Here is a 19,105-nt window from a genome sequence, read left to right as displayed (position 1 = left end):
TAACTGAGATTTTGCATAAAGATATAATTATTCATACAAAAATTGCCAAAACTTGACACATTTATTGATATCAATTTAATATACATTTTGTGATTTTATTTGGGAATAAATAAATAAAACAAAATATTAACAAAATAACCCTTTCCTCTCCCCCAGAGCCAGGCACTGCCCAACCCCCATTTTAACCCAATCCCCCTCCACTCCCCCAGAGCCAGGCCCCCCCAACCTAATGCCTCCCCTTTTCCCCAGAGCCAGGCTCTCCTAGCTCCTCCCCTCCCCACCTAATACCTGGGTCCCAGAGTCAATGTTGCCATCTGAGGTGCTGGGGCGGGGAGCCAGCTGTGAGCACCTGCTGGAGCACCCAGCGCAGAGCACCCAGCCAGCCATGAGCGCGTGCATAGAGCAGCCCTTGCTTGCTGTGAGCAGGCACTTGGCCATGTGCTCCGAGTGGCCAGCGGGCCGCACTTCATTCTTCTATAAAAATCTTCTGGGGGCCGCAAAAAATTTCCATCAGGCCGCATGCGGCCCTCCAAACGCCAGTTTTACATGCCTGGAGTAGGGAATGATTGGGTCCAGATGATCTACTGCTGTGTGTGAATTTTCTCTCCATTAATCAGTTGCATGGAGATTAGTCCAGCTTCTGTGTTGGAGTAACCACTGTGAAGCAACTCTGAAGCCACTTCACAGCTTGTGCAGAAGAATTCCTAACCAGGCTGGCTGCGTTCTCCCCAATAACAGTTTTCAAGGTGTGTGTAACAAGTGAGAGTTCTTGGGAGACTGATCTTACTCCTTTAGTCATTAGCAAAACTTCCCAATAACTCTTATATGTCTTAACTTAGGCCCCTCTGTATGTTTGTTTAATCTCTAAATTCCATTAATCTAGTGCTATCTACTACGACACACAAGTACTGCCAACACCAGGTATTAAAAATCATGATTCAGAGCATGTAAATCATTATGCTTTTTTAAAAAATGGGTGGGGATTTTTACTTTCTGGGTTTTACGTCTCTAGGAAATACTTGAGTCACATTTTTAAGCTTGTATTCCACAGTCATGAGGGCTAGAGTCTTTAAAAACAAAAAACTGATTCTCACTTAATCAAAGGTCTTTAAGAAAAGCATAAACTATTATGAGACTTTTGACAAAATTGTGACAGCTGGCATCAGGTAAATTCTAACTGTTAGTAATTTGTTAAATTAAACAGGATCATAGAATACTAGAACTGGAAGGAGCCTCAAGTGGTCATCGAGTCTAGTCCCCTGCCCTCATGGCAGGATCAAGCACAGTCTGTCATCTCTGACAGGGGGCTGTCTAAGCTGCTCTTAAAATAGGAATATGAAGGACTAGTTGACTACTCGCTCTCCCCTCTTCCCCCCCCCCCCGCAACGGGGGGGAAGTGAAGGGAGTACTTCAAAGCAGCAGGACCGCGTGGAGCCTGGGGCCAGACCCCGGGCTCCACCTGGCGTTGCTGCCTTGAAACACCGGGAGGAGCCTGGCTCCTGTGGTGTTTCAAAGCAGCAGCACTGCACAGAGCCTGGGATCAGTGGGGAGTCCCCAACTGACCCTGGGCTCCACATGACACTTGCGCCTTTTAAGTGTAGCGACAGCCTGAGGACTGTCGCTACACTTCAAAGGTGGAGATGCCCTATCAGCTAGTTGAATAGTTGATGCAAAATGCCAAAATAATTTATACGTGAGGTCATGGGGCTACGTCCTAGTTGCTGAAGTGGAACTGAAAAATAATGGGAAGTGATTTGGGAGTGGGAGGAGCAGCAAGTCAGTGGGTCATCATTAGGGTATGGACTCATGCAGGATAATTTCATAAATGTCTTTTGGTTTTACTGTCCGCCATAAAACTAAAGGTTTATTCACCAACGGAGGCATACGATTTCAGGAATGAATGAAAGGCATAATTGTATCATTTAATGAGAGGCGAAGCCACAGCTCTGCTGTATTAACTATTGACTTAGTAGAGATGGTATCAACTCACAGGGGCAGGGCCCAACAGGGTTGTGGATTCGCTTCAAGACAGAGTAAATTAGGGATAGTTGCTTTTATTAATCTCACTACGTCTATTACAGGCTTAATTCTGCCAGATGGTCACACTGCTACTGCAAAGTAATATGTCAATAAGCACAGATAGAGCAATGCATAAAAGAGTAATAGGCACTTGGACATGCTTACACCCCTTCAGTCTGCGGGGAGTCCCATTCCAGATACCATGCACCAGGCCACAGTGGACGTGGCTCCAGCTGGGGGGATCCCAGAGCACCCTTCAAGGTCTAAGTCTCTGATAAGACTCAGTGGGCGCACAACTCCCTATACTAGTTATACTACAGTTGTTTACTGGGTGTGCACATAACTGGCTCAACACCATTCTTATCACTTTCATGAGCTGAGACCGAGGTCAAACTTGTTTACTGCTTAGTAGTTTCCCAGCTCAAGGCATGGGTTAAAGCTGATAATGTCCAGTTGTTTTTTGGGCTTGCAGGGTCCCAGGCTATGCTAAGCTGGGTACAGAAGGGATGGAAACTTCCATCCCATGCCTGCTAAGCTGCAGGACCCAATATGACTTTTATGTGACAGATGGAATCTTGAGAACTTTCTAATAGAAAATAATTATTTGAATACAGCCACTCCCCAACTTACAAACACACCAATTTACGACCATCCTCTCATTAACTCCATTATAATAATTTCGAGTTGAGAACCATGTACGTCAAGTTTTTCGAACAGCCTGGGCAGTGCGTTTAAAGGTATTTCTGACTTATGACCAAATTGAGTTACAACCAGGTGTTCAGAACTTACGCCGTTTAAGTCGGGTCGTAGTTTTCTGATGTTTTCTTAAATTGTTATACTATTCACATTCATATCAGTATATTAGTCACTAGCCTAGTATTCTGCAGTATTATTTTGAAAATTTGATTTTGTATCTCTCCCCCCCCCCCCCCCCCCAAAATCCTTTACAACTCTTTATTTTCTATAAAATACAATTTCCTGGAATAATTAGATATCCTGATGTGATGTGACCTCTTTGCTCTATTGATGAGTTTACAAGGAGCAAGCCGTTGGGGGGGGGGGGGGGAGAAGGGATAATCATTAGGAGAAAAGATTCAGGATTATTAAGTGATACTAGTGTGAAAGCTGCTTTTCTAGTCAGCATGCCCCTGTTTTAACTGCTTTAACTAAAGGTCAAGAAAATTGTACAGGAAGCTACATGGATCCACATCTAGTAGGGCATTGGATTTTTTGTTGTTGATTAATGCTCATGGCCTTTGTGTGTGTGTGTGGCGTGTTTTTATTGGTAAGAAAAAGTCAAAAGGATTTGCTTCCTGTCTTGCAGCTAGTAGCAGAAATAAGGCTAGCCCTCTGGACTATTACTTTTCAGGAAGAACGGCGTTGTGCAAGAGGGTTTTTCTTGCACAAGAAGGGATAGTGTAGATGCTCCTTCTTGCGCAAAAGCCTCTTCTAAAAAAAATGGTGGCTCATTGGTATGCAAATGAGGCTTGGCGATATTCCACGCTTAGCCTCATTTGCATATTGCTTGCGCAAGAAGCCGCAAGTGTAGACATAGCCAGAATGACTTCAACCCAGGTAGGACTGCCATGCCTCTAAGGAATTTGAGGCATGGAAGTGGACTGAACAGGAAGGGATTAGGAGTAAATAAAGGGAAAATGTGTATTTAGTTGCAGTCAGAGCATTTTTCTTTGTTTTGGTTGTTTGGTTAAATTTCCTGGTGGGAATCTGTCTTGCCTCCCTCATTTGCTATCTAAGAGTACCCAGAGATGTTCTCTGTGTTTTCATTTGTTTTGCTCAGTTGCTCTGTAACACCTAACGCGCACCTTCTTTTTTCAAGCTCTCTTGTGGCAGAGGAGCTTGGGGTACTCCTGGGCAAGGAAGTCCAAGTGCTTTCTTTCTGGGTTCAAGAAGAAAGAGGCTTGTTTTACTTGGTGGTGACAGCTACCCTCCAAAGTCAGTAAATCTGTAAAGCATGATTTTTTGTATGCAGGGCCTAATAGAGGCAAGGTATTTAAGGTCTTTTGTGGGCCCCCCACCCCCATCTTCTGCACTCAGAGTGCCTGAGTGGGGAACAGCTCTGACAAACAGCCATCAGATTGTGTGCTCTCAAAAGACAGTTTCTGATGTCTCACACTGTATGTCTTGTAGAGCAAATAGTTGAGGTTTACTTGGACTGCATAATCTGTGTGCTGCTATGATCAAACTCCCTGCTGTTTTAAAAGAAGTCTTGTGTTATTTTGGATATGAAAAGTGTATAATGAAAGTGAATATTTTCTAAAATTGTGGAAAAAATGTGTTGCATGATCAACAGGATTCATATGGATCTGAAGGCCGCTTAATTAGTTTGTGTTAAATGAACCTCAGAATGCCTATGTACAGCATGAATCGCACTGTATGGACAATCAGTTATAATGCCTGTGTAAAATGTTAAATTTTTCATTTAAAAATGAATAAATCATTTTTATTGTATTGTTGCTTTATCCTCCTTGGGCCAATTTTTGTAAAGTTATTTTCAAAGTGGCCTAAATAAGCAGACAAGTACCTAGGTATTTTTGAAAATTCCAGTAGGCACCTATCTCCATCTATAGATGTCTAAATAACTTAAATAATCTGTCCCATCACTGCTAGAGATCTCATTTGCCAAATGTTCTGGAAAGCTAATCCTAGTTTAGAATTCGAATCTCATACAGTATCTTTGCGAGCTGTGATTAGTTATCTGAACCCAGCCAGTTCTTAAACCTTATATCAGTATATGGTTTGTATTTACTATTTAACACAACACTAAATTTCAATAATATAATGAATATAACCGGGAATTTTTACTCTTTTAGATGTTGTTATATCAATAGTTTTTTCCATAGTTTACCTGAACTTTTGTCTCTGTCAGGTTTAGTTCAGTATTTTCTAGTCTCTCACTATGACCCACTGTTACTTTTCCATTGAAAAGACTTATACTTTTTTTTTTTCCAGGATCCAACCAATCTGGATAAATTTAATGTCTCCAATTTCTTCCATGTTAAAAACAACTTAAAAGTAACAGACCCAGGTAAGGATGAACTAAAGTTTGGCTGAGGAAACTCTAACTGTGATATACAAACAGAAAGAATAATTTGAGGAATTTTTCAAAAAAAGACGACACTGGATGGTTGGCTTATGAAATGTTATGCAGCGCTTCCTAGACACTCCAGCTGAGATTGGGACCTGTAGTTCTAGATATTCTAGAACGGGTGGGCAAAAGCCTCTCAGCAGGCCAGATCTGGCCTGCCTTGGGCTTTGATCCAGCTCGTGACGCAATTACAGGCCCAACCCCCTAATTACAGGCCCCCCCCCCCAGGGGGAAGGAGCTCGGCCCTGCCCCTCTGCCCCCATGCTGCCATTGGAGAGGAGGCACCGCTGGGGCTAAGGCTCCTCAACAGGACCAGCCCCAGAAAGGCTGCTTCCACAGTCACGCGTCCTTGGGCTAGCCCCGAAGGCTGGAGACGCCGCTGCCACAGCACCTCCAGGGGCGGCCCCAGGACGCGGTAGCAGCTCCTCTTGAACAGCCCCAGGCTGACTGGCTGCGGTGCCTCTGGAGCATCCTCGGGCAGTGTGCCTGTGGTGCCACTGGGGCCTGCTCCAAGCCACATGGCTGCAGTGCTGCGGCAGCGGTGTCTTTGGCCTCCGGGACTGCATGTGGCAACAGGGCCTATCTCCAGGGACCGGGACCTCATGGCTGCAGCCATTGCTGCAAGAGAGCACAAAGCAAGGTATGGTTTCCTCTCATGTCCAGACCTCCCCATCCCATACATGTCACTTCCCTCCTCCTCCCCTCCAAGACGTAGCATCCCGAGCTTGCGCTGACACCTCGCTTGTTCTTGCACCTTCTTGCCTGGCCTCATACTGCACCCTCCCTTGTTCCTGTTCCCTCCACCTGGACAGACAACCTACTACTAGCCTGCTTCTGCACTCCAGCTCCCTCCCAGATCCTGTGCCTCATCCCTATCCTACTTGCTGGCAACCATGTTTCACGCACCGTATCCCTCATTTTTGTCCCTACCTCAGAGCCTAAGGAGTTACATTAAATGCACTAACTCCAGAACCCCAGAAAAGTAAATCTGGTCTCTGGGAAGCCCTGAACCTCAGTCCCCCTTTCCCTTCCCTTCCCTTCACCCCATGAGGTTGGGGCACCAGAGGAGTGAGGTGTCTCAGTTGGGGCCACAGTAGTGTGCATTGGGGGTTTTTGGATGAGTTCTTTGCTTCTCACTTATGTGGTCCCCAACTGATTTTTCTTTTTTGGGGGGGTCAGCAACCCCAGACCCAAAAAATGTTCCCAACTCTCCCATAATAAAGAAAACATTGAAACCTTTTGTGTTGGATATATTTTACTTGATTTAAAATAAAGGTTGACTAACGGAGAGTTAAAATACTTAATCTGTTTCATAATTTAAATTAAATTGTTCTGACTAGCTGCAGCTGGTTCATAAAATAAAGTCACTGTACTCAGCAGGGTAGTTCTCAGCCCTGCTCCTTCTGCCTGAGGCACTGCCCCTTTCGGATCAGCCTGTGGCCACTTCTGAAATTTGTGAAGAGATCCCTCCCTCCTTCTAAAATTATTGCTCACTCCTGTTCTAGAAACAGAGTAAGACCTGATCATGCTTATCATTAAATAGACTAGAGGTCCACAAACTGTGGGGCAGGCTCTTTGCCAGAGGGGACACATGGCTGAGGCCCAGACCAATGCCCATTGGGTATAGGAAGGGAGCACAACCCGGCTCCACTCCTGGCTACACACCTTAGCTGTCCTATTTTTTGCTGACAAATACTTAGAGCTATGCCAGGGCAGAACCCAGGTGTGTCTTTGTGTCACTTTTTAAAAATGCTTCTGTACCATGAGATCACTTATCTTGGGAATTATGAGCCATAATTATGATCATTTTTATTTGCTGAGGGGACAAAGGGCAGAGGCTTTGTTGTTATTGTTTTGTTTGTTTTGGAGCTTTTTTTTTCTCATTGTGTATTCAAAAATATTGTCTGTCTTTAGTATTCCATATAAGTGGTTTAAATTGTTTTACAAGAGTTTAGGTAGCTTCCAGTTGTTCTAAAGAATCCTTCAATAGTAAAGAATATAAAATCAAGATCTTTTATAATGCATGTCCAGTAAACAGTCTCACCATACCTGGGTTGCACTGTTTTCACATGGTGTCTTAGTGCTCACTCATTCATCATAATCACTTCTACAAGATGGAAATTTTATGGCTATTTCCATGGAAAAGATTTCTTCATCTTCTATATAGAGTCACAAGGTAGGGAAGGTAATATTTACTGGAGGAATTTCTGTTGGTGAGAGAACTGTATGGCCCTGTTAAGTTGATGATTTTGAGGTACAGAGTTTGTTTTTAACTGAAAATGATTTAATATTGTCTAATAGATGAAGAAAAAGCAAAATTGGATCCATCTTACTATCTGAAAAATACAAACGCAGAGACCCGAGAGACTTTACTGGAGCTGTATAAAGAATTCAAAGGAGATGATATTCTAGCGGCTACAATGAAGGCCCCAGAAAAGAGAAAAGTTGATAAGCTGAATGCAGTAAGTTGATTTTTTTAGTAGACACTAATTCTATTTCTCAAGAGTGGTAAAGGCTGTTTTTCAGTATAATAGCCATATAACCATCTGAACAGATGTTGCTGTTTACTGATGCTTGGGAACCTATCATACATCAGCAGCAATGAGAAAGGTGTAACTAAATTATATTACAATTCTTTAAAAATGCAGTGGGCTGTGTATGTCAGTGGATTTCATTTTGTGAAATATTTGTAAATGTACCTAAAATATGTTTGAAATCAGGTGTGATAAGAGATAAGTGCCCTTTAAATTTAGATTGTGATTGCCATGGTGCGAGTTAGGTGATAAAGGCTTTTTCTTCCAGCTTGTAATTCCTTGCTTTGCAATATTGTGTCATTGGCAGAAGAAATACAGCTTAAGGGCAATGTGAGTGAATCATACTTGATATGGACATATATATATAAATCACCAGAAACAGATTCAACATTTCTTCTTCACAGTATTTTTAATGGACTGTTGTAAAAGGTGCCCTTAGCTGATGCATATTACTGTGTGCTCATAGTTGTTGAGAAATAAGTCTGCATATTGAATGTTTGCATCAGTGTCTACTGGGATTGTGCGTGTCCCTGTGCTTAGATGACCACTGTTTGAGTATCAGTTAGTAGGAGTATGCCACATGATTTAAAAAAAGGGGAGTGGGAATTTAGATGGATGATGAATCCCAAGATATGAGAAGCTGCAAGGCTTGGATTTGACTTGCCATGTTGGTTCCTATTCAGGCAATTACACAATTAAAAAAAACATATTTAGGGGAAAAGATGGGATGAAATGGAATGTAAACTGTCTACATGTCACAGGAACAGATTGTCAGTTGGTAGAACTGGCAAAGCTTGATTGGCTTTTGATGAGGCTGTATAGTTTGAGGCAGAACATGCAGAAAACCAGGATTCTATACCCAGCACTGCCACTAATTTCAGTGGCTGATCTTGGGCAAGATGCTTCACTTGTGTGCCTCCTTTTCCCCTTTGTAAAATGAGGATAATAATTACCTCTGTAAAATGCTTTGAGAGCTATAGATGTATTTAATCTAACATATAAAGGAGAATGTTTGTGCTCTAATAACTTGGACACTATAAGAGCTACCGCAACCAAACTTTGCATGGGATAATCTTTCACCCAGAAGAAGGTTTTAAGATACTCTTGGACCCAATCATGCCCAAGCTCAAGTTGTAAAAATTAAAAAGTAACTCGCCACACTGCGCTGCAGGGTCCGCTCCACCCACCCTAGGTCCTGTGCCCGTCGCCTGCGTCCCCGAGTACCATCTGGGACTCACCTTCTCCTGCCCACAAGGTTACATAAGCAACCCACCCCCCCACGCCAGCATGCAGTGCCCCGACCCCCATGCGCACAGCACCTCAGCATCTGCCCTGTCCCCCGCAGCACCTGCAGCCGCCGCCGCGAGCTGGGGCACCCCTCCCGCGTGTAATGTCCCCTCCACCCGGAGTCGCATCCCCTTTCCCCGGGGATGACGCAGACCTATATTTTAATCCCTATAGAAATCAGTGCAACTTTTTTTTTCTGCCATTCAAAAAAATATAATGGACTACTGTTTTTCTACATTTTGTTCTTCCGGTTTTCTGAGCAACGCTGGGTAACTCCATCTAGTAAATATATAAATGACCTATGTGGCATTACTTATTGGTCTTGTATTTGTGTTTTTAACTCAATTTAGGATCCATGAGTGAAGTTCCATTTATTCAGAAACAAGGCTATAAACAGATATCAGGAGCCATGTGACAGTGGCCGATGAGGTGTCGCTCTGGGTATTCCCAAAGCCCCTCCATATGTTTACTAGGCCTTAATTTCACTTACGCAGAAGTCTTGCCAGCAGTCCTCCTTTTATATCTCCAGCTATGGATATAAAAATAATGCACAATAATAAAAACCCTTGCCTGATAATGTATTAAAATAAATTGATGTGGAAGCAATAAGCCCCTTGTGTCCAATGTCTGAACAGCTTTAAGTAGAAATTCATCAGTGAAAATGTTATAGGTGACAGATGGAAAAATACCACTTCATAGTGCCTCTCTTTTTATAAGTACTAGAGGAAAAAGCCTGCTTCAGATAGGAAACAGAAGACATTTATGTGCTCCTAGTAAGTAAGTGGTAATATTTTAATTAAGGAAATATAATTCTTTTTATCTTGGTTAATATTGCACAAGCTAACAATGAAAAGCCTTTATATAATTTTATCGCAACAGTATCAGACAACCTTAAAACTGCAGCAGTGGTGCATCTGCAGACGAGGAATCAGAAAAGTCTATGTATGTTTGCTATAGCATTATTAAAACTTGCTGTCCCTTTTTAGAAGATAGAGAATGCAGACTGTGCCACGTAACATAGCAACATGTCAGATCTTGTCATTTAGTTTAGCAACTATTAAGAAAAGGGGAAGATATTTGTATAATTGAAAGTGGTAGATAAAGGAGATGAAATATACCTTTTAAACAAAATGAAGAGACAGTTAAACTCTATATCAAAACTTCACTTATAGTTTTGCAACAAGTTTTTAGTGTTGTTTAAAAATGTGTTTAATATAGTGTGACCCTGTTATCTTAAAATTTTCATTCTACTCTTTTTGATAGTGCTTCCTTCTGAGATAAAAGATTCAGTGTTGTTCTTTTGCTGATTATATTGGCAAGACAGCAGAACTAGTGAATTATGATCATAATGGCTCTGTGTGATTTATGCTGTGTTTGATACGTGCTTCTCAAGTCTTGTAACTCCTTGTTAAACATTTTTTAATTCCCCCTTTCTTTCCCCTCCTCTCTGTCCCTTACTTGCAGAGACCCACACCTGTCATATATTTGGTACAAAAGCTTTCATTTTAGGGAGGGCAGAAAGGTTCAGGGCATTAAAGGTTATGGGATAATAGCCCTTTCCCTTTTGGCAATTACCAAAAGTTGTAACCATATGCTAACTATCTGTGATCTACATCAAATTTATTGATTGGTGTTAGTCCAATTCTGAGTAACTATTAGGTATGTCATAGCAAAAACTTATTGGTTAACGCTATTGACTACATGCATTTCCCCCCCCCCCCCCCAGAAATTTTTTTAGCAGGCTGCACAGCAGCCCAGCTCAGTCCTAGCTTGCGCTCAGTCCGGGACTTACCCCCTCGATGGCTCTGCATTTAAAGCGTATTAGGAGCTGGGTGGGAAGGCAGCCCGACTTAGTGCCAGCTCACGCTGATTTTGGGAGCTCAGACATGCACACTCCTGGAGAGGGGCTGCTGCCTTCCCCACGGGTAACAGCATGGAGTGACAGGGAGCCAGTCCATGAAAGGAGCTGGCTTTTAAATTGGCTTCCCTTGTGGAACCAGCTCCCGCTTGGCACCCCATGCTTCTGACTCATACAAATGCAACACTGCGGGATGGCAGGAGGATCCTTGGTAGTGGGGCCAGACTGCACTGGCTGCTGGCCCTCGCCCCTAGGGACTATAGAATAGTTGAGTAACCAATAAGAATTCATGCGGTTACTCGACTATTCAGTTAACCAAGAGCTAACATCTCTATTGACCATGTATCTACATCACCAAATCTTGTGCTTATGTTGGCAGTCTCAGGAGCGAGGATAATATGAGCCTTGGGGGCTACCCTCCCCACAGACTCACACACACACTTTTGTAATAATGAGATAAATAAATTTAGCTTTCTACGACTGATAAAGTCAATATTCGAAATATGGAAACCTACAAGAAACACAGCATACCAGATGCTGTACCATAACATCATGCTGTAAGATTCAGAGTGGCTTCATTTGCTTTTTCCAAGCAATGTCTTGACAAAAAAAATTAATGCAGACCACCTTTCTTGAGAGCTTTAATTTACAAATGTGTGTTTTAATAGCTGTTGAAGACTGAAGACTCAGACCTATAACTTCTTTTATTTTACATATAGGTGTTTTGCCTATTTTGAAAAAATAACTAGTGTACTGTCTTGGTAAATATTTTGGAAGTTCATGCAGTGCCTGTACTGAATGCTTGGACACGCTAACATATTTTAGAAACCCCATTCTTTCTCTCCAGTGGATTGAGTGTGGGAATTGTTAACTGAAATATCCAGTATATGTATTGTTCAGCAGAACCATTTCAAGATTTTTAGAACCCAGCATTGTAGTACTCTGAGGACATTGAGAATGTGATATTTACTTTAGGAAACATCACTCTGGCAACATTTAAAAAAAAAAAACCAAAATCAAATGTACTATTTATATGACAGTCTTCACCATATAAAATACCAAGTGGGAATGAGAAACTAAAACTGAACACTAATTTGTTCTACTAGGGCAAGAAAAGTGCTGTTATTAAATGCATTGGAGATCTATGGGTAAAATACTGGTTTCACTGAAGACAATGGAAAAAAAATCTATTTTATGCATGAGGCCAGGATTTTACCCTATATATAGATGAACTTCTGATCTCCTTTTAACAATTAGTAGAACTGGAGTTACTTGGACAATAGCTGACTAATTGCTTCCATTCTCTAGATCTATTATTATTACTACTATTGCTGTTATATAGGTCGCTTATTATTTGACCGTGTATGTACATCAAAATTAATAAGATGGCTTTATGGGAGGAATGCAGGAGAGGATGGTATAATGGTGTATTTTTTCCTTCTAGTTTTTGTAATTTTAACTCTTAATTTTTAATCTTTTGCACAGGCTCACTATTCTACAGGGAAAGTAAGTGCTTCCTTCACATCCACTGCCATGGCCCCAGAAACAACACATGAAGCAGGTACCGTATATACCTATCTTTTAAAAGTGTGTGTTAATCAAATATCCTGATATAAAGGGAGCCACCCTATATAAATACATCTGAGAGGATTGCAAGAATACATTGTTAATTAGTCAGTACATGATATTTTAAAACCTTATTGTCTATGTAGCTATAGCACTGGTTTCTTTTTTGAGTGCTTGCTCATATCAATTACAATCTAGGTGCATAACTCCCATGCATGCAGTCTTGGGAGATTTTTGCCCTAGTGGTATCTATATGTTGACAGTGCCACTTTCCTGAGTGATTCATTCCCTGTCACTCATTTTCAGCCGCTGACAAACTAAGGCTAGAAACACCACTCTTGCCCATCCAGGTTAATAGCCATTGATGGACCTGTCCTCCATGAATTTATCTAGCTTTTTTTTTTTTTTTTTTTTTTGAACCCTGTTAGTCTTGTTCTTCACAGCATTCTCTGGCAAGTAGTTCCACAGGTTGACTGTGCATTGTATGAAGAATAGTAATAGAAATGTAGCCGTGTTAGTCTGGTGTAGCTGAAGCAAAATGCAGGACATCGCTACATCGATGACATCTTTATGATCTGAACGCATGGCCAAGAAACACTGGAGATATTCCACAGAGATTTCAACAACCTACACCCCACCATCAACCTCAGCCTAGACCATTCTACACGAGAGGTCCACTTCCTGGACACCACAGTACAAATCAACAATGGACAATTAGACACCACTCTCTACAGAAAACCCACTGACTCATACAGTTACCTACATGCTTCCAGCTCCCATCCAGAACACACCATACAATCCATCGTCTATAGCCAAGCCCTTCGATACAACCGCATCTGCTCTAATCCCACTGACAGAGACCAGAAGCTTCAGGATCTCTACCAAGCATTTATAAATCTCAACTACCCACCCAGAGAAATAAAAAAGCAAATTGAAAGAACCAGACGAATACCTAGAAATCATCTACTTCAAGACAGACCCAAGAAAACCAACAATAAAACACCACTTGTCATCACCTACAACCCCCAACTTAAACCTGTCCAACACATTATCAGTAAACTACAGCCTATACTGAAACAGGATACCATACTCCAAGAGGCTCTGGGAGACAGATCCATAGTCTCCTATAGACAACCACCTAACCTCAAGATGATTCTTACCAACAACCACAGGACATACCACACTAATACCAACCCTGGTACCTTCCCTTGCAACAAACCCCGTTGCCAGCTTTGTCCACATATTCATTCTGCTGATACCATTATTGGACCTAACCAAGTGAGTTATAAGATCAAGAACACATATTCCTGCGCATTCAGAAATATAATTTATGCTATCATGTGCCAAAAGTGTCCGTCTGCTATGTACATTGGACAAACGTCTCAGACACTTCGCCAAAGGATCAATGCCCACAAAACAGATATCAGACAGGATCACAAAGAAAAAACAATTTCTTGCCATATCAACCAGAAAGGACACTGTCTCAGTGACTTAACTACCTGCATTCTGCTACAAAGACCTTTTACATCTGCATTTGAAAGGGAATCCTCTGAACTGTCATTCATGCTAAAATTTGACACTCTCCGGGGGGATTGAACAAAGACCCCCAACTACCTTACCCATTACAATGATAGCTTCCCCAATTATCACCTCTAATACTATTAGCTCACAGACATCGACCTTTCCCCACCTCTAATATCATTAACTCAGACACTTACCTTCCTTTCCCCCTCCCCCCGCATCCCCCTTCTTTTCTGAAATGTGATTTGTCCTTTTCATATGTGTTCATTTTTTTAAATTGTATCCTTTGGTATATATGGTTGTGACTATTTTCTTCCACTATTTGATCTGAGAAAGTGGGTCTGGCCCACGAAAGCTCATCATCTAATAAACCATCTTGTTAGTCTTTAAAGTGCTACATAGTTCTGCATTTTGCATGAAGAAGTTTTTGTTTTAAACCTGATGCCTATTAATTTCATTTGGTGACCTCTAGTTCTCATGTTAAGGGAAGGAATAAATAATTTTTCTCTACTCACTTTTTCCATGTTTTTATAGATCTCTATCATATCCCCTTAATCATCTTTTTTCCAAAAGTCCCCATCTTATGAATCTCTCCTCATATGAAAGCCATTCTGTATCCTTATTCATTTTGGTTGCCCTTTTCTGAACTTTTTTCCAATGCCAAAATATCTTTTTTTGAGATGAAGTGACAACATTTGCATTCAGTAGTCAAGATGTTAGGGGTACCATTGATTTATATAGAGGCAATAAGATACTCTGTTTTATTCTCTCCCTTTCTTAATAATTTCCAACATTCTGTTTGCTCTTTTGAGTGCTGCTGCACACTGAGTGGATGTTTTCAGAGAATTATTCACAATTGCTCCCAAGTCACTCTTAAATAATAAGTTCATTTAGTTCCCATCATTGTATACATGTAGTTGGGATTATGTTTTCAAATATGCATTGCTTTGCATTTATCAACATTAACATTCATCTGCCATTTTGTTGCTCAGTCACCTAATTTTGTGAGATCCTTTTGAAGCTGTTCAGTCTGCTTTGGACTTAACTATCTTGAGTAGTTTTGGATGCTTTGCAGATTTTACCATTTCACTGTTTACCTTTTTCTCCTGATCATTAGCCATTAGTTTGACTACTAAACTACCACTAATACTTAGAGTTCTGGCTGGGACTCTGCCCTGTTTCCTAGATTTCAAACCAAATTTATCATGCAACAGGCCAATGCCTTTGACAGTTGTTTGAAGTGCTTTGGGGAGTCCCATTAAAAAGGAGAAATGCCGGATCTGTAAGAATTTTCACTCTGGTACTCAGAAGCAGCAGAACTTCTGCTTGAGGGTCCTTCTCATGGAAGCTGCACTTCATCCTGCGTTGGAGCCGTTCCATTCAGACTCCACTTCTAGCACATCAATATCAATGTGGAGTGCCCTGCTGGCACTGGCTCCTGCTCAGCACCATTCCTCCTCACCAGTGCCTAAGAAGCTGCAGCAGAAGAAGGGATTCTTTGCACCAGAGGTTAAAAGAACTTTGAGCAAAGGACCTGTGTCAAGCCACATGTCTGTACTATAGCTTTACAGTAGTACTGCTGTGTTCAGACTCCCTAATCAAGAGTAGTAGGGTCTGCTTACTACCACGCCTCCTGCTCGTCACACCAAGAACTAACTTTATCTGTTGAGTGCACTACTTCCTGATCAGTGTCAACCACATCACCATTTTTCTCTCCTTGTCTCCAGCCTCTAGTTCTGGATCCACATCGCTCACTTGGTCTTCAGTGTCCACTTCAGGACACTGCCCTCCAGCAGTGCCCACCACTCTTTTTTTCCGCTCTTCTGGGACTATCCTCAATCATACACCTGCCTAAGTGCCAACTGCAGCCCCAAAGTCTAGCACCTTGCCTAGGGGAAAACTGCAGTTTGTAGTGGACATGCTCCAGAGAGGCTGGTGCGGTGCAAGGGTGGGGCAGGCCCATCCACCACTCTGGGCCCTGACCCAGAGACCCTCTGGTGGCAGACATATCCTGCCTTTTTCCTCACTCCTTGACGGCTCCCGTTACCTGGGCCACTCCCTGTGACCTTTGCACCTTCTGTGCCCTTGAATCAAGGTTGGAGATTCTCTCCTGCTCCCCAAGCCTGCTCTGCACTGCTCTGGCCACAGCTCCTTATACTAAGGCTTCCTCTGCAAGTTGCCTTCTGATTGGCTGCCAATGTCCTGATCTCTCATTGGCTGGGTTTGCACAAGCTCCTTTCAGACTGCTTTTAAAAATTCTCTTTCCAAAGTGGGGCAGTCACCCCACTACACCAAGCTAGGGATCTGTCTCTGACTCCCAGCAGCACAGGGGACCCCAAGAGGCTGGCCAGTGCTGTGCCAGGAGCCAGACACAACTAAGACCTCACTGTTCCAGGGAAAGCTCATGGGATTACCTAATAGGGCAGTGGAGCATCTCTGGTCTTCACACTACAGATATCCCTATGCCTGAGGACCCTGTTCCTACAACCTCAGTGTCTGGTCAGAAGACCCAGGTCCCCAGTGCTGCACTTTCTCCCCATGGCCTTAATACCCGTCAAGGCTCCTTCCTCATGCTGGAACGATAAATGCAGAAGTGGGGGTCCCCAAAAGTACCCCAAAACCTTATCTTTCTAGGCTTTGGTATAAAACTCCCCCTCTCCTCCCAGAAGCTTAAAAACCTAGATTTTGGGGATAAAAATCTACTGCCACCACCCAAGTTATGGTAAGAAAACCAGGAAAGAGATCACTTGGGAAATCTCAGCCCTTAAGTAAAACGCAAATTAACCAATACCAGGTTAATAAAAAAGAAAAAAAGTTTATTATCACCACAAGACTCCTGTTACAAGCATTGTGGGATTGGCTAGATAAGAGCCACCAATTAATAAAGTCATGGGGAATTTTCCCATGGGGAACAAAACTTAGTTACAAAAGAGAGGAAACCTCATTTTTAAATGCACAGACATCAGTTTTCCATTCCCAAACCATAAAAAAATAAAACCTAACGAATTTATCTAAACTTTACCCTACTTACAGATAGTGAAGAGTCTTTTCTTTAAGAGAGAGACATGTCTGTCTCCCTCAGTGTCTGGAGAGAAACTCCGAGGGAGCAAGGAGGGAAAAACCAAAAATTCCTTTGTCCCAGTTTGAAATTCCTACCTACATTTCTGCTGGCTGCCTGCTACCTGGTTAGGTAAGGGACATAGTTAACCCCTTAGTCCCCAGGCTGCTGGTCATCCCTCATGATCATGACAACCCCCGTCAGAGATTGCTTTGGTGCAAATTGCTGTTGCCTAGGTGACCTCCCAGGTATCTGTTTCCCCACTGATACAGGATCAGTCTCTGTTGTGGCACTGGCCTCCACCTACCTGGTAAAGCTCATCAGGCAGGCACTGATCATTGCCCTTTTCTTACCAGTTGCTGGTAGGTTCATTCCAAAATAATGTAGCAGTTTTGATTTTAGCGTTAGTTCTGAATAATATGTAGAAATTGAGCTACACTTTATGAGGTTATTTCTTATGTATATGGACCACAAAATAGGATGCACACACATGCAAGCTATGCATGTATGAAATCTGATCTCCTAGTGTAAAATGTTTCCTGTCTTTTGACTTAAAAACCTCTTGTTGGTTAAATGTGTTTGCGGTTCAAGGTTGTTACGATTCAAGGTTGTATTTGTTGCCAAAGATGCATTTTAAACAGTAATTCTTTCCTGTTGTACTCCAGCTTGAACAAAAATGCATTGAATGTTTTAATTTCAGGGTTGATTAAGTGACGTGGCAGTTAATCCAAATTCAACAGTCCCAAGACTAAGAGCTCTCCTTTGCATTTGAAATAAGATCTAGTACAAAAATCTAAGGGTATGTCTACACAACAAAGTTATTTTGAAATAATAGCTGTTATTTCGAAATAACTTTACCAATGTCTACACAGCCAAACCGCTATTTCGAAATTAAATCGAAATAATGGAGGGCTTATTTTGAAATTGGTAAACCTCATTCCACAAGGAATAGCGCCAATTTCAAAATTGCTATTTTGAAATAAGCGCTGTGTAGACGCTTATTTTGAAATAGGGGGTCTCCAGCCCTTCCCAGGGTGCCCTGGTGGCCACTGTGGGCACAACCAAGAAAACTCCTCTCCCTCCCCAGAGCCCTTAAAGGGGTAGAGTCTGGCCACAGTACCTGTGCCAGCTCCAAGCCTGCCAGCCCAGAGTCAGCAGTTGCTGCACCTGACCCAGTGGCCCCAGCATGATCCAGGCAGCCAGTGCCAGCCAGCCCTCCACTGCTCCCCAGGACCAGTCTGCCAGCTCCCAGGAACCTGCCAGGGGCTGGAAAAGGCAGGCACCTGCCTGGTCCAGTGCTGAGATCAGGGACCTAATTCAGGTTTGGGAGGATGCCTTGAACGTCCATCATCTGTGCACTAAATGGAGGAACACAACTGTCTATGGGTGGATAGCTGCTGGGCTGGCCACCAAAGGCCACATGCGAACCCAGGAGCAGGTTTGCATAAAAATATAGGAGCTGCAGCAGGTGTATGCCAGGGCCACAGGGGGCAGCTCCCAACCAGGGGCAGACCCAGACCTCTGCCCCTATTTTGATGCTGTGGACTGCATCCTGGGGGGCAGGAGAGTCTGTGCTCCCCAGGTGGTCATTGACTCTGGGGCAGAGCTTGCTGCCTCTTGCTGCTCCAGCCCCTGCTGCCTCCCCAGCTACCACTCCTGCTCCCACTCCTCCCCACCCTCCCCACACCCCCAGGGACGCTGAGGCCCCCGCACCTACGGTGCTGGGAGACAGTTGTGCCAGTGAGACCCCCAACCTTGAGCCCTGAGCTTCTCCTCCTCCTTCCTCTCCTTGCCTCCCCCTGCAAGCTCCCTCTTCCCAGGTTTCCCCCTCCCTATCCCTCCTCCCGTCTCCTACCTTCTTTCCCCAGTCTCACCTCAGTTTCAGTCTCCTTCCATCCCAGTTTTGCTCAATAAAGAGGCGTTGTTGTAATAAGCACATGTCTTTGATTGTACAGCAGGAAGGGGGGGTTAGGGAGGGTAAGTGGAAGAACGTGTGGGAGGAATGAAGCACAAGCCTGCAGTGGGGTACACCAGAGAGACTGTTACTGCCTGCAGAATGTGCTGCCAGGCTCGCAGCAAAGGCCCAGGAGAAACAACAGAGTGCCCAGGGGTAGCTCTGGCTCCATGCTGCAGAGTGCTGTGGTGTCCTGAATGAG

At 43.1% G+C, this 19,105-nt stretch overlaps 1 protein-coding gene across 1 annotated transcript in view; it reads left to right on the top strand.

The window, feature by feature from the left end:
* The window catches only part of PPIL2 (peptidylprolyl isomerase like 2), a 160,706-nt gene that overhangs the window by 69,725 nt on the left and 71,876 nt on the right, over positions 1–19,105 (top strand). Inside the window, exons 9-11 of the mRNA XM_075898287.2 lie at positions 4,990–5,065; positions 7,427–7,587; positions 12,290–12,365. Coding sequence (XP_075754402.1) covers positions 4,990–5,065; positions 7,427–7,587; positions 12,290–12,365 — 313 coding nt within the window. The remainder of the gene's footprint in view (positions 1–4,989; positions 5,066–7,426; positions 7,588–12,289; positions 12,366–19,105) is intronic.

Source organism: Pelodiscus sinensis, chromosome Z, assembly GCF_052426305.1.
Source record: "Pelodiscus sinensis isolate ZL-2025 chromosome Z, ASM5242630v1, whole genome shotgun sequence".
Taxonomy (NCBI): domain Eukaryota; kingdom Metazoa; phylum Chordata; order Testudines; family Trionychidae; genus Pelodiscus; species Pelodiscus sinensis.
This window is presented reverse-complemented; position numbering and strand designations above follow the sequence as displayed.